Source organism: Dendrobates tinctorius, unplaced genomic scaffold (genome assembly GCF_039654945.1).
Source record: "Dendrobates tinctorius isolate UK_male_01 unplaced genomic scaffold, ASM3965494v1 ptg000060l, whole genome shotgun sequence".
NCBI lineage: Eukaryota > Metazoa > Chordata > Amphibia > Anura > Dendrobatidae > Dendrobates > Dendrobates tinctorius.
Genome location: NW_027361728.1, coordinates 49,897,955 through 49,922,589, shown reverse-complemented (window position 1 = coordinate 49,922,589; position 24,635 = coordinate 49,897,955). Strand labels below are relative to the sequence as shown.

The 24,635-nt window shown below is 43.1% G+C and overlaps 1 protein-coding gene across 1 annotated transcript in view; it reads right to left on the bottom strand.

The window, feature by feature from the left end:
• The window catches only part of SI (sucrase-isomaltase), a 511,413-nt gene that overhangs the window by 285,483 nt on the left and 201,295 nt on the right, over positions 1-24,635 (bottom strand). Inside the window, exons 15-16 of the mRNA XM_073578947.1 lie at positions 14,306-14,390; positions 8,038-8,155 (exon numbers count right to left, since the gene is read on the bottom strand). Coding sequence (XP_073435048.1) covers positions 8,038-8,155; positions 14,306-14,390 — 203 coding nt within the window. The remainder of the gene's footprint in view (positions 1-8,037; positions 8,156-14,305; positions 14,391-24,635) is intronic.

Sequence of the window (24,635 nt, the reverse complement as noted above, 5' to 3'; positions counted from 1 at the left end):
TTTTTAGGCTGTGCGGGGGGCAATATCCATGGCTCCTTACCAGCCTGAGAATACCAGCCCCCAGTTGTCTGCTTTAGCAAGGCTGGTTGTCAAAAAAAAGGGAGGACCCATGCCTTTTTTTTATAAATGAAAAAAACAGCGTAGGGACCCCTCTATTCTTGTTAACCAGCCTTGCTGAAGCTGACAGCTGAGGGTTGCAGCCCCTAGCTGTGAATTTTGTCTGGCTGGTTATCAAAAATAAGAGGGAAGCTATGCCTTTTTTTAAGTTATGGTATTTATTTACAGAACAGAAGCGGCAGTTGAATACTCCCATGCGCTGCTCCTGCTGTCACTGTTATTAACAGCAGCAGTGGTTGGCTGAAGGGAGTAATAGTCCCATCAACCACCGCCTGCTGTCTCTTTTATTACTTAAATGTAACTCATCATTATCCCCTGCTCGTTTCGATCTCAGGCAGATCAGGAGAGAATAATGAGAGTCATGTTCAGCACCCTGCATTGGGGAACAGCGCTTACTGTAAAGCTTCTTTCCTGGAGCCCGTCCTTGTGGCACTGATATGGCACACATGTGCCACAAGTATTACACACACATACACTTAAATCTCTGGTACCGGAAATATCAGGAAGTGTGAAAGAGGCCTTATAGCGGGTTTTTATGCTTGGCTGCTGTCACACGCTAAAAGATGCTTTTTATTGCAAAAAATAGTTTTTGCATCACCACATTTTGAGAGCTATAATTTTTCCATATTTTGGCTCACAGAGTCATGTGAGGTCTTTTCTTGTGGGACAAGCTGACAATTTTATCGGTACCATTTTCAGGCACATGACTTTTTTTATTGCTTTCTATTCCGATTTTTGGGAGATGGAACGAGCAAAAACCTGCAATTCATGAATTTCTTTTTGTGGGGGTGTTTCTACTGTTCCGTGTGTGATAAAATTGATAAGGCAGTTTGATTCTTTGGGTCAGTACAATTACAGAGTTACCTCCTTTATACAATTTTGTTATGTTTTGGCGCTTTTATGTAATAAAACGATTTTATAGACAAAATTATTATTTTTGCATCCCTTTATTCTGAGAGCTTTAACTTTTTTATTTTTATGCTGATGGAGCTGCATGGTGGCTCCTTTTTTGCTGGACAAGATGACATTTTCAATGGTTACGTGTTTATTAGAGATGAGCGACTTTGCCTTTTTTAGGGTCGAGTCTTGTTTCATGAAACCCGACTTTCTCAAAAGTCAAGTCGAACGAAATCGGCCGACTATCATGAAAAATCGAAGGTCCGACTGAAACACGAAACCCAATGCAAGTCAATGGGGAAGCAAATTTGGAAGGGAGTGGAGGACAGTAAACACACTTACATGCCGGACGGCTTTTTTAATGTGCGGAGAAACTCTCTCTCTCGCTCTCTCTCCCCACACGCTGCACATGTCATCTCGTTGCCCACAGTGTACGTCCTTGCTCAGTGGCTGAAAAAAGTCACGTGCAAGCATTCTGGGAAATCCGACTTTGGCGCTCAGGTCAGCGACCGCATGGCCGACCTCACGCTATGGTTTGGCAAAACCCGACTTTAGCGAATTATGGCGAATTTTGAATTTGACTGACCCATTTTGCTCAACTCTAGTGTTTATTTATATCCATCTTTTTGATCGCGTTTTTCCACTTTTTGTTCAATGGAATGATGGCAAAGCATTGTTTTTTGCCTTGTTTTTTAATGGTGTACACTAATGGGGTTAACTAGCGGAACAGTTTATAGGTCGAGTCATTATGGGCACGTCAATACCAAATATGTGTACATTTACTGTTTAGATTTTTTGTCATTCAAATATTTTTTTAGTGATAGAATACATAATGATTTTTTATTATTATTATTTTTTTTATATTTTCACAATTACTTAAATCTTTTTTTAACTTTTTTCTGACTTTTCCACTTTGTCCCTCTATGGGACAATCATTTTTTGCAGGCTAGTCGCTTCTATAGCATGCAGATGAAGCATCATCTGCATGCTACAGAAGCTTTCAGTGCTGCACTGACACTGAGACACTTCCTGATCGTGCACTGCGCATGACATGAAGTTTCTTAGCTCTAGTGACCCGGATGTCATCATGATGACATTGGGTTTCCATGGCAGTGATTGAGACCCTGCATCACGCCATGGGGTCTGTGATCCAAAGGCAGAGGGGCTGTCAGCCCTCTGCCTGCTCCCGAAATGCTGTGATCATGTTCGATTGCAGCATTTGAGGGGTTAAAGTGCAGGGAGCGATCTGTGACCGCTCCTGGCAACTAGGCCAGGTGTCAGCTATGAGAATAAGCTGACATTCGGAGGTGATCAGCTGCGCACCCCCCCAGTGTGCTTGGCCGATCACGATGACGTACTATACCATCCATGGTCAGACAGGTCCAGGTCACATGGGTGATATAGTACGTCAGATGGCAGAGAGGGGTTACATTTTTCACTCCTTTTTTCATTGCAGCCATTTGGTAAGTTCAAACAAGTTCATTTTTTTCTCATTAGTGTACACTCTGTACCCCATCTTGACTGAAAAAAACAGAAATCGAGAAATTTTGCAAATGTATTAAAAAAGAAAAACTGAAATATCACATGGTCATAAGTATTTGCTCAGACACACATATTTAAGTCACATGCTGTCCATTTCCTTGTGATTCCCCTTGAGATGGTTCTACTCCTTCATTGGAGTCCAGCTGAGTTTAATAAAACTGATAGGACTTGATTAGTAAAGGCACACACCAATCTATATAAGTCCTCCCAGCTTACAATGCATGTCAGACCAAATGAGAATCATGAGGTCAAAGGAACTTTCTAAGGAGCTCAGAGACAGAATTGTGGCAAGGCACAGATCTAGCCAAGGTTACAAAATAATTTCTGCAGTTCGCAAGGTTCCTAAGAGCACAGTGGTCTCCATATTCCTTAAATGGAAAAAGTTTGGGACCACCAGAAGTCTTCCTAGACGTGGTCATCCAGCCAAACTGAGCAATCATAGGAGAAGAGCCTTGGTGAGAGATGGAAAGAAGAACCCCAAGATCACTGTGGCTGAGCTCCACAGATGCATTAGGGAGATGGGAGAAAGTTCCACAAAGTCAACTCTCACTGCAGCCCTCCATCAGTCGGGTGCTTTTATGGCTGAGTGGCCCAATGGAAGCCTTTCCTCAGTGCCAGACATTTGGAAGCCTGCATATAGTTTGCTAAAAACACAAGAAGTACTCCTAGACTATGAGAAATAAGATTCTCTCGTCTCATGAGATGAAGATAGAACTTTTTGGTGATAGTTCTAAGTGGTATGTGTGGAGAAAACCAGGGACTGCTTATCACCTGTCCAATAAAATCCCAACAGTGAAACATGGTGGTGGCAGCATCTTGCTATAGGAGAGGTTTTCAGCTGCAGGGACAGCACAACTTTTTGCAATTGCAGGAAACATGAATGCGGCCATGTGCAGAGATATCCAGGATGAAAACCTCTTTCAGAGTGCTCTGGACCTCAGACTTGGCCAAATGTTCACCTTCCAACAAGACAATGACCCTAAGCACACTGCTAAAATAACAAAGGAGTGGCTTCTGAACAACTCTCTGGCCATTGTTGACTGGTCCAGGCAGAGCCCTGATCTAAACCCAATTGAGTATCTCCAGAGACACCTAAAAATGGCTGTCCATCAATATTCACCATCCAACCAGGCAGAACTGGAGATGATCTGCAAGGAAATTTGTTGCATCATTCCCAAGAAGACTCATGGCTGTACTAGCTCAAAGGAGTGTTTCTACTCAATACTGAGCAAAGGGTCTAAATACTTATGACCATGTGATAATCCAGTTTTTCTTTTTTTAATATATTTGCAAAAATATCTAGATTTCTGCTTTTTTCAGTCAAGATGGGGTGCAGAGTGTACATTCATGAGAAAAAAAGAACTTTTTTGAATTTCCCAAATGGCTGCAATGAAACAAAGAGAAAAAAATTTAAAGGAGTCTGAATACTTTCCATACCCACTGTAGCTTTAGGCTTTACGTGGCAAAATCCATATGAAGAGGCATTCACAGAAATGTTTTATTCCTTAAAGCTGCCTAAACTCACCAATATCTCTCTTCCTCAATTTCCAGTGCCGCTCTGATCCTATTTTCACTCATAAGACTGAAATTTGGGCTCACAGAATCACACAAGATTTTATGGGTAAGTAGGAATTGCGTTTATGATATAAGCCTGTGGAGCGTCAGAACAATCTTATGCTGTAAAATTGGCTTTCAGCACAAACAAAGACCACTGTCTGATCAAGAGAGTCAGAGTTTTAGTCACGTTATTGAGAAGAGGACTAGAGTAGTGCTGGAAATCAAGGAAGACAGCAATCAGTAAGTATATTAACCCCTTAAGCCCCAAGGGTGGTTTGCACGTTCATGATCGGGCCAATTTTTACAATTCTGACCACTGTCCCTTTATGAGGTAATAACTCTGAAATGCTTCCATGGATCCCGGTGATTCTGACATTGTTTTCTCATGACATATTGTACTTCATGTTAGTGGTAAAATTTCATTCAAATAACTTGCGTTTAGATGTGAAAAAAATGGAAATTTGGCGAAAATTTAGAAAATTTCGCAATTTTCCAACTTTGAATTTTTATGCCCTTAAATCACAGAGATACAGCACACAAAAAACTTGATAAGTAACATTTCCCACATGTTTACTTTACATCAGCACAACTTTGGAACAAAAATTTTTTTAGGTTAGGAAGTTATAAGGGTTAAAAATTGACCAGCGATTTCTCATTTTTGCAGCACCATTTTATTTTTACGGACCACATCACATTTGAAGCCACTTTGAGGGGTCTATATGATAGAAAATACCCAAAAGTGACACCATTCTAAAATCTGCACCCCATAAGGTGCTCAAAACCACATTCAAGAAGTTTATTAACCCTTTAGGCGTGTCATAGGAATTTTTTGAATATTTAAAAAAATGAACATTTAACTTTTTTCAAAAAAAAACTTCAGGTTCAATTTTTTTTTTGTTACCAAGAGTAACAGGAGAAATTGGAATGCAAAGTTTATTGTGCAATTTGTCCTGAGTACGGTGATGCCTGATATGTTGGGGGGAACCACTGTTTCGGCACATGGCTGAGCTCAGAAGGGAAGGAGCGCCGATTTACTTTTTCAATGCAAAAGGGCTGGAATTCAGATCGGACGCCATGTCACGTTTGGAGAGCCCCTGATGTACCTAAACAGTGGAAACCCCCGACAAGTCACCTCATTTTGGAAACTAAACCCCCCAAGGAACTTATCTAGATATGTGGTGAGAACTTTGAACCCACAAGGGCTTCACAGAAGTTTATAACGTACAGCCGTACAATTAAAAAATCATATTTTTCCAACAAAAATGATCTTTTCACCCCAATTTTTATTTTCCCAAGGGTGACAGGACCCTAAAAGTTATTGTGCAATTTGTCCTGAGTATGCTGATACCCCACATGTGGGGGTAAACCACTATTTGGGTGCATGGCAGAGCTCAGAAGGGAAGCAGTGCCATTTGACGTTTTTGGCTGGAATTGAGATCGGACACCACGTCGCGATTGGAAAACTCCTGATGTACCAAAGCAGTGGAAACCCCCCCACAAATGACACCATTTTGGACACTAGACCCCCCAAGGAACTTATCTAGATGTGTGGTGAGAACTTTGAAACCCCAATGGCTTCACAGAAGTTAATAACATACAGCCGTACAATTAAAAAATCATTTTTTTTCCACAAAAATGATCTTTTCACCCTCAATTCTTATTTTTCCAAGGGTAACAGGACCCTAAAAGTTATTGTGCAATTTGTCCTGAGTATGCTGATACCCCATATGTGGGGGTAGACCACTATTTGGGCGCCTGGCTGAGCTCGGAAGGGAAGCAGCGCCATTTGACTTTTTTGGCTGGAATTGAGATCGGACACCATGTCGCGATTGGAAAACTCCTGATGTACCAAAACAGTGGAAACCCCCCCACTCGCTGATGATGCTGTATGGCAGTTCGTTTTTTGCGGGACAAGATGATGTTTTCAGCGGTACCATGGATATTTACATGCGTCTTTTTGATCGCGCGTTATTGCAGTTTTTGGTTGGCAGTATGATAATAAATCATTATTTTTTGCTTCGTTTTTTATTTTTATTTTTTAAGGTGTTCGCTAAAGGGGTTAACTAATGGGACAGTTTTATAGAGCAGGTCTTTACGGACACGGAGATACCAAATATGTGTACTTTTATTGTTTGTTTTTTTTATTTCCAAAAAATGAATTTATTGGGGGAATATTTTTTTTTCTAATTTATTTGGCGATTTTTTTAAAATTATTTTAACACTATTTTTTTAACTTCATTACATTGTCCCAGGTGGGACATCACTGTCCTGTGACAGATCGCTGATCTGTCACATCACAGATCACTGTGACAGATCAGCGATCTGTCACAGGCAGTGCAGCAGGCTTTCTCATGCCTGCGCTTTGCAGGCACTGAGGAAGCCTGCTCCCTGCAGGCCCCGAAGGTCCCCATCGCCATCTTGGATTCGGGGGCCTGCAGGGAAGGAGCCCCCCGCAGCAGCGCTGGACATTGCGCTGCCGTGGGGTCTCAGGGAAGCACAGAGGGAGCCCCCTCCCTGCCGATTCTTCCTTTTAACCCCCGGTACACCGCAATCGTGTTTGATCGCGGTTTGCAAGGGGTTAACGTGTCGGGGGTGGTCCGTGACCACCCCTGACACATTGTGCCGGGTGTCAGCTGTGATAATCTGCTGACACCCGGCCGCGATCAGCGGCGCTCACCACATGGGCACCGCTGATCGCTATGACGTACTATCCCGTCCCTGGGAATTAAGTCCCAAGGGCACATGGACAGGATAGTACGTCATATGGGATTAAGGGATTAACACACTTACACTACATTTCCTACACATTTAGACAACTTTACAAAATAAAAAAATGGTGACAATGCTTCTTTATTTTCAAGTTAGGTGTGAAGTTACAGTTTCCTGTATCAGTAAATCTAGCTGTACATTCGTATGTATGTCATGTTAGAAAATGATGCAGATTATTTTTATTTTATAGCCTCAATTATTTCAGCTATTTCATCCACTAAAATTAATATTTTAATGTGATTGTCCAAAATTTAAAAAAAAACCATGCAATCAGTACTGCACCTATCCACAGATTGAAACGCGTAGGAGCGCTTGTCAAAATCCATGGACATGGTAAGAACTAATGATGGGAATATTACCTCCCCTCGTGCATGGGTCTTTCTATTGACTGGTTGCTAACCATTTAAAAAACTTTGGGATATTAAAAAGACTATACTCATGCAATAGCAGAGAGCTTGCTACCCCTTAAAAAATATATAAATTGTTGCACTGTCACTTTATAAGTATATACAGTTTTCTTAAAGGGATTTTTTTTAGCTCTGTGATTACTTTGCCCCAATCTCCATGACAGTGATCTGACACCAGTTATGGTGCACCTTTAACCGTATTCAAATAGCTCTGTCTTTTATAATTTATGTGATTAATTGTTTGTCATTACATATTTTTTCATTAAAATTCTATATTTTTTAATTATTATGCAATTTTTGGTGGTTTATATGCTCCAGTTCTTTGTGTTTTAATGCTATTGGTGAGCTCCACTGGGTACATCCCTTAATAGTCCGGGTTTTTTTCCAAGGACTATTTCATTATTATGGTATCTGTATCTGATATTTTTTATTTGAGTAATATTGTAGCTGAGCTGTACTGCAATACTGAATGATACAACCCATTGTAGAGTGTGGTGATGTTTATGGAAGGAAGCAGCCATGTTTGTCTAATACTATATAGACCCATTAATTGTTAAACAGGACTTGACTGACACCACTTTTGACACTTTTGCCTAGTAAAAACTTACATTTCCAATTAAATTCTTATTCTGGGGAATCTTGTCTTATATCTCTATATTATGTCTGTTATGTAAATGTTTAACTGCTTAGAAGTTATAACAAAGTTATTAATAATAATACAAATAATAATAGTAATAAATATACTTACTCTTCTGTAGAAAGAGTCATTGAATATCCATACAGGCTATGAACATCATAATGGGACCCCCAAGCTTGTTTTGCATCCATACAGAGTGTCTTCGAATACATTACCCGATCGAAAATTGCTTAATAAAGAAGACAAATATTTTCTTATACCTTTTAGCCACTTTTCACTCATCTAATTCCCACAAAGATACTTTTTTTTACAAGAGTGAATTATAAATGTGCTGGCTCCTTGATACATGACCATGCAGCTTGTACTAAGGCTGTTTAATGAACATCATAGTTCAAAGTGATCAATAAGTCAAGCTTAAGACAAACTCTGCCATTAACCTTTACAACCGCTATTAAAATATTTTGGAAGTACTTTCAGTGACACGTTAATTAGTGTCTAGCTTATATTTTGTTTATTAGACATCAAAATAATTATCATGTAGTAATGGTTTACGTAGATCAGCTTGTGCAGCCCATTTTTATACACATTTTATTCTTATCTAACAACAAGGAGTTTGAAATAGAAAACACAAGAAAAATTCTTATATCATTATACCTATATATTATACACTTATGAGCAAAGGGGTAACAATGTTTTGAACTTTTGAATTTCAGGTTTCATATCTCACCATCCACTATTACTTCTAAAGTGAAACTACCATCATATTATAGACAATCATCTTGGTTGTCTCATAAATAAATATGACTTGCAACTATTTAGCATATAATTAGTATGCAGATTCTTCTCATGTCACGGCCTTGTTTTTGTTTTGCTCCTGGTAATGGAAAAATCTTTTCTTCATATGAACTACAAATTATAGGTATTAGTTTGATTCCCAAATGAAAGGTAACTGTTTTGAGTCAAGGAGCAAGACTGAAGAAGGTTTCCCAAGAAAATAGAAACTACTTGTTCCAGCTCATCAATAGCAGTCTTTTAACCAAGAAAATTGTCAAACTGCATCATGTGAGCGCCATTACAGTTGGAAAAATATGAAATGAAGTCCATACATAGATAGTCCAGGCAAAATATCAGAGTCAATAAGTCGGCTCATGATGAAGTCTATCAGTTCCAGTGCAATAAATACGGCAGTGGAGGTGGCTTATATGCTTTGTATCAGTGAGATCACAGATGTCCATGCAAGCACCATGCAATATACTGTACACAAGTACAAGTCTATAAAGGTGCCAGTCATTACACTGGCTACCCATCCACTCCAGAATTCAGTATAAACTTATTACCCTCACCCACAAAGCCCTCCATGGCTCAGCACCACCCTACATCTCCTCCCTTGTTTCAGTATACCACCCTACCCGCGCCCTCCGTTCTGCTGATGACCTGAGGTTAGTATCCTCAATAGTCAGAACCTCCCACTCCCGTCTCCAAGACTTTACACGTGCCGCGCCAATTCTTTGGAATGCACTTCCCAGGTCAATACGATTAGTCCCCAATCCCCACAATTTTAAGCGTGTCCTGAAAACACATTTATTCAGACTGGCCTATCGCCTCAACACATTAACCTAACCTATCCCTGTGTGGCAGAGCCAAAAGTTTTACCATAACCAGGTTCCCAGCATCATGTTCCCACATGCTTTATGCATCCATTAGCCCTCTGTGTCTGTACTGTTACACACTTAACATTATGGCTGGTCCATACAATCAGGGCAACTGTTACCACCCACCTTTCGTGTCTACCTCTTTCCTCATAGACTGTAAGCTTGCGAGCAGGGCCCTCACTCCTCTTGGTATTTGTTATAATCTACTGTATGTGATTATTGTTATGCTGTAATGTCTATTGTCTGTACAAATCCCCTCTGAAATGTAAAGTGCTGCGGAATATGTCGGCGCTATAAAAATAAAATTTATTATTATTTATTATTATTATAAATGTGGCCCGAAAAAAGATGAAGAATTCTTGCCTTCAATATTGCCATAATAATCATCGGCTGAAGTTTGCAAAAAAGTACAAAAAGTGGACCGTAGAAGATTGGAAATGAGTGATTTAACGTGATGAGACAAAAGTTAACAGACTAGGGTCAGATGGGTCTGGAAGAAACAAGGAGATAAAAAGGGGCAAATGGATCGAGATATTAAAGGAACGGTCAAGTTCGATGGAGGTAGACTGATGATGTTGGGTTTGTTTCATAGCCAAATGCAGTGGATACTTGACCAAGATTGATGGTGGTCTCAATGCTGAGCTATACGTGAGTATTCTACAAGACAGGTTACTTCAAACTCTTGAGTAATATGGTTAGGAATAGGATGACCTGAAGCATACATCAAGATTGGCAAAGAAAAGGTTCAATGACAGTGAAGTAGAGGTGCTGGATTGGCCCCCCCAGTGCCCAGATGCCAAGAAGAAAAGATTTGAAGCATAAGCTTTATACTGTATGTACATACCTAAGAGAGTCACCTAATATGTACCAACTTTGCGAACATGTAGAAGACACCTGGGAACAGATTTTGGTTGATACATGCTTGAATCTATTAAAGAACATGCCAAAAAGGATTCAAGCAATGTAGAAAACAAAAGGTGGATTAGTAACCTAACAGTAACAAGATAGTGACATGACAATAATCAGCATAACTATTCATATGCTAAATAATTGCAAGTCAAATTTATGTATGAGAGAGCCAAGATGACTGTCTATAACATGATGATAGTTTCAAGTTAGTAGCAGTAGTGGATGGTGAGATGAAGCCTGAAAGTCAAAAGTTCTGTCAACATATAACTTGACATGCTTGCCTATTATTACTCTACTTTAGGATAGTACACTTGGCCAGGTAATTAGCAATGATAAACATAGGCCTAAGACATATTCAAGTATATGCCAATACTTTGACTCTCATGAAAATAAAATAAGCATAACATGTGGTATACAGATCTGTCCTTCCTTAACTTTCTATTTGGCTTGACATTTCTGTAGGCCTGGCTTTGAAAAATAAAAAAAACAATAAAAAATCTGGCTTTGGAAAATAAAAATATTTTGTAATATTCTGTTGGGAGATGCGTAAGCTATGAGTGCCATGTATAGGCTTCAAATTTGTATGTGGTCCCTTAATGGTTGAGAGGTGGCCAACTAATGGTTGAGATGTTTAATAGCCCACCTCATCTCTTCCTGCCCCCCTGAGGGGAAGAGTTAGGGGGTCTATTAAATTTGTAATTTGGGAAACATGGGAAACATGAGTGCTTAATGAAATTTGCTGCAAGGTAAGGATGAATACATTTGTCTTTTTTGTTGTGGTAAAGATTAACATAACTATACTTTTCAACATAGTTGAAGCCAAGGTACTGGCCAAAAGTATGGAAAAAATGTGTTTTAAATGCAAATATCTGTCTTATGATTGTCTGGGGACACACTGGGGTAGAATTATTAAGCTAAATGTTTCAGAATTTAATTTGTGTGAAGGGCCATGAATTCATGTGAATAGAAGATTGGTTTGAGATCAAACAGTGCACTAAATTTATGGTTGAAATTTATGACACAAATAAGCTACAGTGGCCTACAAAAGTATTAATTCTCCTGTGCATTTTTCTTGTCTTGCTATCTTGCAACCTGGAAATTCAGTTTTGTTTGTTTTTTGACATTTTGCATTAGTTCATGTAAAGAACATGACTACAGCTGTGAAGATTTGGTTTTCTTTTATTGTGAAGCAAACAACAAATAGGACTAAATAACTGAAAATGTCAGTTTGCATAACTATTCATCCCCCTAAAGTCAGTTCTTTGTAGAGCCCCTTTTTGCAGCAATTACAGCTGCAAGTTGCTTTGTATAAGTCTCTAGGAGCTTTTCAACTCTTGCCAATTGGTATTTGCCCATTTTTCAAGGCAAAACTTCCCCAGCTCCTTTAAGTTAGATGGTTGACTCTGGTGAATAGCAATCTTCAAGTCTGACCACAGACTCTCAATTGGATTAAGGTCCGGGCTTTGACTATGCCACTCCAAAACATTAACATGTTTCCCCTTATACCACTTGAGTGTTGCTTTAGCAGTATGCTTTTGGTCATTATCTTGTTGGAAGGTGAACCTCTGTCCCAGTCTCAAATCACTGACAGACTATAACAGGCTTTGCTCAAGACTATCCATGTATCCATCTTTCACTTGACATTGACCATTTCCCTGCCCCTGCTGCCCAAAAATATCCTCACAGCAAGATGCTTCCACCACCATGTTTAACTGTGTGCTCTTTGGGCGATGAGCTATGTAGGTTTGGTGCCAGACATAGCGTTTACCTTGTTGGCCAAAAATTTCAATTTTGGTCTCATCTGACCACAACACCTTCCTCCATACATTTGTGGAGTCTCTCACATGTATTTTGGCACACTCAAAACGAGCCTTACAATTTTTGTGTGTTAGTAAAGGCTATTTTCTGCTCACTCTCTCATAAAGGACACCTAAATGGAGTGCACAGTTTATTCTATAGTTTATTATAGTCGTATGGACAGATTCTCCAGTCTATGCTTGGGAACTCTGTGGCTCTTTTAGTGTTACCTCTTTTCTGACTCTCTGATTAATGTCTTCCTTACTCCTGGCAGGTTTGTTGTGGTACCATGTTCTTTCTGTTTGATGATGAATTTGAGGGGATTTTTTATAGCCTAACCCTGATTTGTACTCCTCAACAACATTGTACCTGACTTGTTTGGAGACCTCCTTAGTCTTCATGGTGTTGTTTGGTTAGTTGCACCTTTTGCTTAACAGTGTTACAGCCTGTGTGGCCTTTCAGTAAAGGTATGTTACACTGACCGACCATGTGACACTTAGATAGGACATAAGTAGACTTTCTTCCACTAGGCATGTCACTTATGAAGGTCATTGCTTGCACCAGAAATGTTTAGGGGCTTCATAGCAAAAGTGGTGAATACATATGCACAGGCCAATTTTTAGTTATTTAATTTATGCCTATATTTTTCTCACTTCACATAACCAACTTAGACTATTAAATGCTGATGCATCACACACAAATTGAATTACAAAAATGCTTACTTTACAACTTGTGTTTAACAGTATAAGTAATAGCCAAGTTTCGGGGTGGAGAATACTTTTGCAAGCCATTGTAACTAACGAGTGGTGTGAAGTTAGTGTGGACAGCATCAATATTTTTTCAAGTAAAAACAGGAGCACTTAGCATCCAATAATGATCAATGTGCTTATTATTATAGAATCAAAAAAACAGAAACAACAGCAACATTTCGACTCCTAGATCTGGGTCTTTGTCAAACTGCTGAAGCCACCTCCTTTTACTTAAATTTTGCTTAGGAAAAGGGAACATCCCACATTTGCCTTTCGTGCATTTACTTGGTGTTGAAGCTTGATGTTGTCTCAACACCACTATTGTTCACACCAAATTTATCATCCAGCATCAGTTATTATAATAAATTTGGAACATTTTAAGATTGTCTAGTCAAAGTTTACACTCTAAAAAAATCTCTAAAAAATAGACAGTTTTAATAATTCTGTTGTTTTAGAATCATAGAATCATAGAATCGTAGAGTTGGAAGGGACCTCCTGGGCCATCTGGTCCAACCCCCTGCTCAAAGCAGGATTCGCTAAATCATCCCAGTTAGATGTCTGTCCAGCCTCTGTTTGAAGACTTCCATTGAAGGAGAACTCACCACTTCTCGTGGCAGCCTGTTCCAAATGTTTAAATGTATAGATTGGTAGAATTTCCCAGTGCATGCATTAAACATAAAGACTAGGGTTATGTTTGCTAGTATTCATATCATCCACTACATGCATACAATATAAATGGCTCCCTTTAGCATTCCACATTATTGATTTAAGGCCTTTCAGAGATAGAACATATACATACTATAATATATGTGCATGTTCACGTGTATATTTTTTCTTAGATTAAAAAAAAATCTCAATTTTTCCTCCTATCAAACTCATTCATTCAACTGTATGGCTCAGTGAAAAACACAGATCACATTCAGACTGCATCCTAGTTGTTTCCTAGTGTTGACCATTTTTCATTAACTGTTTGTTAATCCTATATTATTTTTTCTGCATTAATAGAAAAAAAAATGGAAATGTCATACCATAAACTGTGTAGCTATTTCTTTCATTCATGCTAAAAGGACTTTCACGCATGTCTCAAGAAAAATTTGTAGCAGAGTATATTGTTTTCATGTATTTAAAATGGTTTCAATGACTTGCTCATGATATTCACTTCATGTACTTACAAATATAATGTAACTGGGAAAGAAGCATGGCTCTACAGTATAACAACAATCTACTTTGCTATATCAGGGAACATTATATTGTTAATTCACAATGACTTACCAGGTGTGTATGGAGGATAGTTCCACCTGTTATTAGCACATCCAGTTCTTGATCCTTTCACAAAGTTGGAGACCTCATTCATATCCTGTGATACAAAATGCCAGCATTATTCTCAAACACATATGGGCTCATAAAAAAAAATATGCTGTCCTAACTACAGTCATTGTAAAATACTGACAGGCTCCCACATTACAAAAATCTATGGGACCAATATGTCAGAGTGTTATGCTAGAAAACTGGAGTAAACCACTTTGTAAAGTTGAAACATTTTTGCGCTACACATACAGTTGTGGCCAAAAGTATTGACACCCCTGCAAATTTGTCAGATAATACTCAGTTTCTTCCTGTAAATGACTGCAATCACAAATTCTTTGGTATTATTATCTTCATTTAATTTGCCTTAAATGAAAAAACACAAAAGAGAATGAAGCTGTAAGCAAAACATTGATCATTTCACACAAAACTCCAAAAATGGGCCAGACAAAAGTATTGGCACCCTTAGCCTAATACTTGGTTGTACAACCTTTGGCCAAAATAACTGCAGCCAACCGCTTCCGGTAACCATCAATGAGTTTCTTACAATGCTCTGCTGGAATTTTAGACCATTCTTCTTTGGCAAAATGATCCAGGTCCCTGATATTTGAAGGGCGCCTTCTCCAAACTGCCATTTTTAGATCTCTCCACAGGTGTTCTATGGGATTCAGGTCTGGACTCATTGCTGACTACCTTAGAAGTCTCCAGTGCTTTCTCTCAAACCATTTTCTAGTGCTTTTTGAAGTGTGTTTTGGGTCATTGCAAGAAATATAAACCTAGCACTCAACTTAAAGGTATCTGAGGGGTGGTTTATTGCAGTACATGAAAAAAGACGTTTCGGTCAATGTGACCTTCTTCAGTTACGTGTGGTATATAGATTGTGTAGAGCTTATAGACATCTATCAGAAAGGACGATGGTACTTTAAGCGTTGAGGAGAATGATCTCGCTAAGATAATGAGCTTGTCAGTATATAGGAGAGGGGCAAACGTGCCTCCAGATGCGGTGTCTATATACCACATGTAACTGAAGAAGGTCACATTGACCGAAACGTCTTTTTTCGTGTACTACAATAAACCGCCTTGCAAATACCTTTAAGTTGAGTGCTAGGTTTATACAGTCATATGTAAAAGTTTGGGCACCCCTATTAATGTTAACTAGAGTTGAGCGAAACGGGTCGAAAAAATTCAAAAGTCGCCGACTTTTGGCAAAGTCGGGTTTCATGAAACGAAACCCGACCCTAGGATGAGGTCGGCCACGAGGTCTGCGACTTACGCGCCAAAGTCGCGTTTCAAAAGTTTGTTTTGCGCTCTTTTTCAGCCAATCAGGATCCACGGACACTGTGGGCAACGTGATGACATAGGCACGGGTCACCACCATCTTTCAGAAGGGCATGCAAGTGATTGGCTTGCTTTGGTGGGCGTCACAGGGGGTATAAAAGGGCGTGCACGCCGACCGCCATCTTACTTCTGCCGATCTTAGTATAGGGAGAGGTTGCTGCTGATTCTGTAGGGAGAGCGTTAGGCAGGGAAGAAGACAAAAAAACTGCTTCTGCTGCTAGCGATTTGGCCTGCACAACACACAAGTCACTATGTGTGCAATGCAAGGGGAGGCTATATTGTGGTGTATCAGTGGTGTTGGTTGTTGGGCTGCCTTTTAAGGCTTCCTGACACGCTGGCATTGCTGTTTACCCACTGCTCCGCAAACTGCTTTTTTAAAAGCAATCCAATCTCCCTTATCCTCTCGTCACTTTGGTCACAGGCAGCTGTGCCATCGAGCGTGTCACATAGCGCTCAGATATCAGTGGGCCTCACACCATCCACAAGTGTCCAGTGTCCAAAAGTGTACGCAGAGATTCAAAATCTCCATTATCCTCTCGTCACTTTGGTCACAGGCAGCTGTGCCATCGAGCATGTCACATAGCGCTCAGATATCAGTGGGCCTCACACCATCCACAGGTGTCCAGTGTCCAAAACTGTACGCAGAGATTCAAAATCTCCATTATCCTCTCGTCACTTTGGTCACACGCAGCTGTGCCATCGAGCGTGTCACATAACGCTCAGATATCAGTGGGCCTCACACCATCCACAAGTGTCCAGTGTCCAAAAGTGTACGCAGAGATTCAAAATCTCCATTATCCTCTCGTCACTTTGGTCACAGGCAGCTGTGCCATCGAGCGTGTCACATAGCGCTCAGATATCAGTGGGCCTCACACCATCCACAAGTGTCCAGTGTCCAAAAGTGTACGCAGAGATTCAAAATCTCCATTATCCTCTCATCACTTTGGTCACAGGCAGCTGTGCCATCGAGCGTGTCACATAGCGCTCAGATATCAGTGGGCCTCACACCATCCACAAGTGTCCAGTGTCCAAAAGTGTACGCAGAGATTCAAAATCTCCATTATCCTCTCGTCACTTTGGTTACAGGCAGCTGTGCCATCGAGCGTGTCACATAGCACTCAGATATCAGTGGGCCTCACACCATCCACAAGTGTCCAGTGTCCAAAAGTGTACGCAGAGATTCAAAATCTCCATTATCCTCTCGTCACTTTGGTCACAGGCAGCTGTGCCATCGAGCATGTCACATAGTGCTCAGATATCAGTGGGCCTCACACCATCCACAAGTGTCCAGTGTCCAAAAGTGTACGCAGAGATTCAAAATCTCCATTATCCTCTCGTCACTTTGGTCACAGGCAGCTGTGCCATCGAGCATGTCACATAGCGCTCAGATATCAGTGGGCCTCACACCATCCACAAGTGTCCAGTGTCCAAAAGTGTACGCAGAGATTCAAAATCTCCATTATCCTCTCGTCACTTTGGTCACAGGCAGCTGTGCCATCGAGCGTGTCACATAGCTCTCAGATATCAGTGGGCCTCACACCATCCACAAGTGTCCAGTGTCCAAAAGTGTACGCAGAGATTCAAAATCTCCATTATCCTCTCGTCACTTTGGTCACAGGCAGCTGTGCCATCGAGCGTGTCACATAGCGCTCAGATATCAGTGGGCCTCACACCATCCACAAGTGTCCAGTGTCCAAAAGTGTACGCAGAGATTCAAAATCTCCATTATCCTCCCGTCACTTTGGTCACAGGCAGCTGTGCCATCGAGCGTGTCACATAGCGCTCAGATATCAGTGGGCCTCACACCATAAACAAGTGTCCAGTGTCCAAAAGTGTACACAGAGATTCAAAATCTCCATTATCCTCTCGTCACTTTGGTCACAGGCAGCTGTGCCATCGAGCGTGTCACATAGCGCTCAGATATCAGTGGGCCTCACACCATCCACAAGTGTCCAGTGTCCAAAAGTGTACGCAGAGATACAAAATCTCCATTATCCTCTCGTCACTTTGGTCACAGGCAGCTGTGCCATCGAGCGTGTCACATAGCGCTCAGATATCAGTGGGCCTCACACCATCCACAAGTGTCCAGTGTCCAAAAGGGTACGCAGAGATTCAAAATCTCCATTATCCTCTCGTCACTTTGGTCACAGGCAGCTGTGCCATCGAGCATGTCACATAGCGCTCAGATATCAGTGGGCCTCACACCATCCACAAGTGTCCAGTGTCCAAAAGTGTAAGCAGAGATTCAAAATCTCCATTATCCTCTCATCACTTTGGTCACAGGCAGCTGTGCCATCGAGCGTGTCACATAGCGCTCAGATATCAGTGGGCCTCACACCATCCACAAGTGTCCAGTGTCCAAAAGTGTACGCAGAGATTCAAAATCTCCATTATCCTCTCGTCACTTTGGTCACAGGCAGCTGTGCCATCGAGCGTGTCACATAGCGCTCAGATATCAGTGGGCCTCACACCATCCACAAGTGTCCAGTGTCCAAAAGTGTACGCAGAGATTCAAAATCTCCATTATCCTCTCGTCACTTTGGTCACAGGCAGCTGTGCCATCGAGCGTGTCACATAGTGTTCAGATATCAGTGGGCCTCACACCATCCACAAGTGTCCAGTGTCCAAAAGTGTACGCAGAGATTCAAAATCTCCATTGTCCTCTCGTCACTTTGGTCACATGCAGCTGTGCCATCGAGCGTGTCACATAGCGCTCAGATATCAGTGGGCCTCACACCATCCACAAGTGTCCAGTGTCCAAAAGTGTACGCAGAGATTCAAAATCTCCATTATCCTCTCGTCACTTTGGTCACAGGCAGCTGTGCCATCGAGCGTGTCACATAGCGCTCAGATATCAGTGGGCCTCACACCATCCACAAGTGTCCAGTGTCCAAAAGTGTACGCAGAGATTCAAAATCTCCATTATCCTCTCGTCACTTTGGTCACAGGCAGCTGTGCCATCGAGCGTGTCACATAGCGCTCAGATATCAGTGGGCCTCACACCATCCACAAGTGTCCAGTGTCCAAAAGTGTACGCAGAGATTCAAAATCTCCATTATCCTCTCGTCACTTTGGTCACAGGCAGCTGTGCCATCGAGCGTGTCACATAGCGCTCAGATATCAGTGGGCCTCACACCATAAACAAGTGTCCAGTGTCCAAAAGTGTACGCAGAGATTCAAAATCTCCATTATCCTCTCGTCACTTTGGTCACAGGCAGCTGTGCCATCGAGCGTGTCACACAGCGCTCAGATATCAGTGGGCCTCACACCATCCACAAGTGTCCAGTGTCCAAAAGTGTACGCAGAGATTCAAAATCTCCATTATCCTCTCGTCACTTTGGTCACAGGCAGCTGTGCCATCGAGCGTGTCACATAGCGCTCAGATATCAGTGGGCCTCACACCATCCACAAGTGTCCAGTGTCCAAAAGTGTACGCAGAGATTCAAAATCTCCATTATCCTCTCGTCACTTTGGTCACAGGCAGCTGTGCCATCGAGCGTGTCACATAGTGCTCAGATATCAGTGGGGCTCACACCATCCACAAGTGTCCAGTGTCCAAAAGTGTACGCAGAGATTCAAAATCTCCATTATCCTCTCGTCACTTTGGTCACAGGCAGCTGTGCCATCGAGCGTGTCACATAGCGCTCAGATATCAGTGGGCCTCACACCATCCACAAGTGTCCAGTGTCCAAAAGTGTACGCAGACATTCAAAATCTCCATTATCCTCTCGTCACTTTGGTCACAGGCAGCTGTGCCATCGAGCGTGTCACATAGCGCTCAGATATCAGTGGGCCTCACACCATCCACAAGTGTCCAGTGTCCAAAAGTGTACGCAGAGATTCAAAATCTCCATTATCCTCTCGTCACTTTGGTCACAGGCAGCTGTGCCATCGAGCGTGTCACATAGCGCTCAGATATCAGTGGGCCTCACACCATCCACAAGTGTCCAGTGTCCAAAAGTGTACGCAGAGATTCAAAATCTCCATTATCCTCTCGTCACTTTGGTCACAGGCAGCTGTGCCATCGAGCGTGTCACATAGCGCTCAGATATCAGTGGGCCTCACACCATCCACAAGTGTCCAGTGTCCAAAAGTGTACGCAGAGATTCAAAATCTCCATTATCCTCTCGTCACTTTGGTCACAGGCAGCTGTGCCATCGAGCGTGTCACATAGCGCTCAGATATCAGTGGGCCTCACACCATCCACAAGTGTCCAGTGTCCAAAAGTGTACGCAGAGATTCAAAATCTCCATTATCCTCTCGTCACTTTGGTCACAGGCAGCTGTGCCATCGAGCGTGTCACATAGCACTCAGATATCAGTGGGCCTCACACCATCCACAAGTGTCCAGTGTCCAAAAGTGTATGCAGAGATTCAAAATCTCCATTATCCTCTCGTCACTTTGGTCACAGGCAGCTGTGCCATCGAGCGTGTCACATAGCGCTCAGATATCAGTGGGCCTCACACCATCCACAAGTGTCCAGTGTCCAAAAGTGTACGCAGAGATTCAAAATCTCCATTATCCTCTCGTCACTTTGGTCACAGGCAGCTGTGCCATCGAGCGTGTCACATAGCGCTCAGATATCAGTGGGCCTCACACCATCCACAAGTGTCCAGTGTCCAAATGTGTATGCAGAGATTCAAAATCTCCATTATCCTCTCGTCACTTTGGTCACAGGCAGCTGTGCCATCGAGCGTGTCACATAGCGCTCAGATATCAGTGGGCCTCACCTCACACCATCCACAAGTGTCCAGTGTCCAAAAGTGTACGCAGAGATTCAAAATCTCCATTATCCTCTCGTCACTTTGGTCACAGGCAGCTGTGCCATCGAGCGTGTCACATAGCGCTCAGATATCAGTGGGCCTCACACCATCCACAAGTGTCCAGTGTCCAAAAGTGTACGCAGAGATTCAAAATCTCCATTATCCTCTCGTCACTTTGGTCACAGGCAGCTGTGCCATCGAGCGTGTCACATAGCGCTCAGATATCAGTGGGCCTCACACCATCCACAAGTGTCCAGTGTCCAAAAGTGTACGCAGAGATTCAAAATCTCCATTGTCCTCTCGTCACTTTGGTCACATGCAGCTGTGCCATCGAGCGTGTCACATAGCGCTCAGATATCAGTGGGCCTCACACCATCCACAAGTGTCCAGTGTCCAAAAGTGTACGCAGAGATTCAAAATCTCCATTATCCTCTCGTCACTTTGGTCACAGGCAGCTGTGCCATCGAGCGTGTCACATAGCGCTCAGATATCAGTGGGCCTCACACCATCCACAAGTGTCCAGTGTCCAAAAGTGTACGCAGAGATTCAAAATCTCCATTATCCTCTCGTCACTTTGGTCACAGGCAGCTGTGCCATCGAGCGTGTCACATAGCGCTCAGATATCAGTGGGCCTCACACCATCCACAAGTGTCCAGTGTCCAAAAGTGTACGCAGAGATTCAAAATCTCCATTATCCTCTCGTCACTTTGGTCACAGGCAGCTGTGCCATCGAGCGTGTCACATAGCGCTCAGATATCAGTGGGCCTCACACCATAAACAAGTGTCCAGTGTCCAAAAGTGTACGCAGAGATTCAAAATCTCCATTATCCTCTCGTCACTTTGGTCACAGGCAGCTGTGCCATCGAGCGTGTCACACAGCGCTCAGATATCAGTGGGCCTCACACCATCCACAAGTGTCCAGTGTCCAAAAGTGTACGCAGAGATTCAAAATCTCCATTATCCTCTCGTCACTTTGGTCACAGGCAGCTGTGCCATCGAGCGTGTCACATAGCGCTCAGATATCAGTGGGCCTCACACCATCCACAAGTGTCCAGTGTCCAAAAGTGTACGCAGAGATTCAAAATCTCCATTATCCTCTCGTCACTTTGGTCACAGGCAGCTGTGCCATCGAGCGTGTCACATAGTGCTCAGATATCAGTGGGGCTCACACCATCCACAAGTGTCCAGTGTCCAAAAGTGTACGCAGAGATTCAAAATCTCCATTATCCTCTCGTCACTTTGGTCACAGGCAGCTGTGCCATCGAGCGTGTCACATAGCGCTCAGATATCAGTGGGCCTCACACCATCCACAAGTGTCCAGTGTCCAAAAGTGTACGCAGACATTCAAAATCTCCATTATCCTCTCGTCACTTTGGTCACAGGCAGCTGTGCCATCGAGCGTGTCACATAGCGCTCAGATATCAGTGGGCCTCACACCATCCACAAGTGTCCAGTGTCCAAAAGTGTACGCAGAGATTCAAAATCTCCATTATCCTCTCGTCACTTTGGTCACAGGCAGCTGTGCCATCGAGCGTGTCACATAGCGCTCAGATATCAGTGGGCCTCACACCATCCACAAGTGTCCAGTGTCCAAAAGTGTACGCAGAGATTCAAAATCTCCATTATCCTCTCGTCACTTTGGTCACAGGCAGCTGTGCCATCGAGCGTGTCACATAGCGCTCAGATATCAGTGGGCCTCACACCATCCACAAGTGTCCAGTGTCCAAAAGTGTACGCAGAGATTCAAAATCTCCATTATCCTCTCGTCACTTTGGTCACAGGCAGCTGTGCCATCGAGCGTGTCACATAGCGCTCAGATATCAGTGGGCCTCACACCATCCACAAGTGTCCAGTGTCCAAAAGTGTACGCAGAGATTCAAAATCTCCATTATCCTCTCGTCACTTTGGTCACAGGCAGCTGTGCCATCGAGCGTGTCACATAGCACTCAGATATCAGTGGGCCTCACACCATCCACAAGTGTCCAGTGTCCAAAAGTGTATGCAGAGATTCAAAATCTCCATTATCCTCTCGTCACTTTGGTCACAGGCAGCTGTGCCATCGAGCGTGTCACATAGCGCTCAGATATCAGTGGGCCTCACACCATCCACAAGTGTCCAGTGTCCAAAAGTGTACGCAGAGATTCAAAATCTCCATTATCCTCTCGTCACTTTGGTCACAGGCAGCTGTGCCATCGAGCGTGTCACATAGCGCTCAGATATCAGTGGGCCTCACACCATCCACAAGTGTCCAGTGTCCAAATGTGTATGCAGAGATTCAAAATCTCCATTATCCTCTCGTCACTTTGGTCACAGGCAGCTGTGCCATCGAGCGTGTCACATAGCGCTCAGATATCAGTGGGCCTCACCTCACACCATCCACAAGTGTCCAGTGTCCAAAAGTGTACGCAGAGATTCAAAATCTCCATTATCCTCTCGTCACTTTGGTCACAGGCAGCTGTGCCATCGAGCGTGTCACATAGCGCTCAGATATCAGTGGGCCTCACACCATCCACAAGTGTCCAGTGTCCAAAAGTGTACGCAGAGATTCAAAATCTCCATTATCCTCTCGTCACTTTTTTCACAGGCAGCTGTGCCATCGAGCGTGTCACATAGCGCTCAGATATCAGTGGGCCTCACACCATCCACAAGTGTCCAGTGTCCAAAAGTATACGCAGAGATTCAAAATCTCCATTATCCTCTCGTCACTTTGGTCACAGGCAGCTGTGCCATCGAGCGTGTCACATAGCGCTCAGATATCAGTGGGCCTCACACCATCCACAACTGTCCAGTGTCCAAAAGTGTACGCAGAGATTCAAAATCTCCATTATCCTCTCGTCACTTTGGTCACAGGCAGCTGTGCCATCGAGCGTGTCACATAGCGCTCAGATATCAGTGGGCCTCACACCATCCACAAGTGTCCAGTGTCCAAAAGTGTACGCAGAGATTCAAAATCTCCATTATCCTCTCGTCACTTTGGTCACAGGCAGCTGTGCCATCGAGCGTGTCACATAGCGCTCAGATATCAGTGGGCCTCACACCATCCACAAGTGTCCAGTGTCCAAAAGTGTACGCAGAGATTCAAAATCTCCATTATCCTCTCGTCACTTTGGTCACAGGCAGCTGTGCCATCGAGCGTGTCACATAGCGCTCAGATATCAGTGGGCCTCACACCATAAACAAGTGTCCAGTGTCCAAAAGTGTACGCAGAGATTCAAAATCTCCATTATCCTCTCGTCACTTTGGTCACAGGCAGCTGTGCCATCGAGCGTGTCACACAGCGCTCAGATATCAGTGGGCCTCACACCATCCACAAGTGTCCAGTGTCCAAAAGTGTACGCAGAGATTCAAAATCTCCATTATCCTCTCGTCACTTTGGTCACAGGCAGCTGTGCCATCGAGCGTGTCACATAGCGCTCAGATATCAGTGGGCCTCACACCATCCACAAGTGTCCAGTGTCCAAAAGTGTACGCAGAGATTCAAAATCTCCATTATCCTCTCGTCACTTTGGTCACAGGCAGCTGTGCCATCGAGCGTGTCACATAGTGCTCAGATATCAGTGGGGCTCACACCATCCACAAGTGTCCAGTGTCCAAAAGTGTACGCAGAGATTCAAAATCTCCATTATCCTCTCGTCACTTTGGTCACAGGCAGCTGTGCCATCGAGCGTGTCACATAGCGCTCAGATATCAGTGGGCCTCACACCATCCACAAGTGTCCAGTGTCCAAAAGTGTACGCAGACATTCAAAATCTCCATTATCCTCTCGTCACTTTGGTCACAGGCAGCTGTGCCATCGAGCGTGTCACATAGCGCTCAGATATCAGTGGGCCTCACACCATCCACAAGTGTCCAGTGTCCAAAAGTGTACGCAGAGATTCAAAATCTCCATTATCCTCTCGTCACTTTGGTCACAGGCAGCTGTGCCATCGAGCGTGTCACATAGCGCTCAGATATCAGTGGGCCTCACACCATCCACAAGTGTCCAGTGTCCAAAAGTGTACGCAGAGATTCAAAATCTCCATTATCCTCTCGTCACTTTGGTCACAGGCAGCTGTGCCATCGAGCGTGTCACATAGCGCTCAGATATCAGTGGGCCTCACACCATCCACAAGTGTCCAGTGTCCAAAAGTGTACGCAGAGATTCAAAATCTCCATTATCCTCTCGTCACTTTGGTCACAGGCAGCTGTGCCATCGA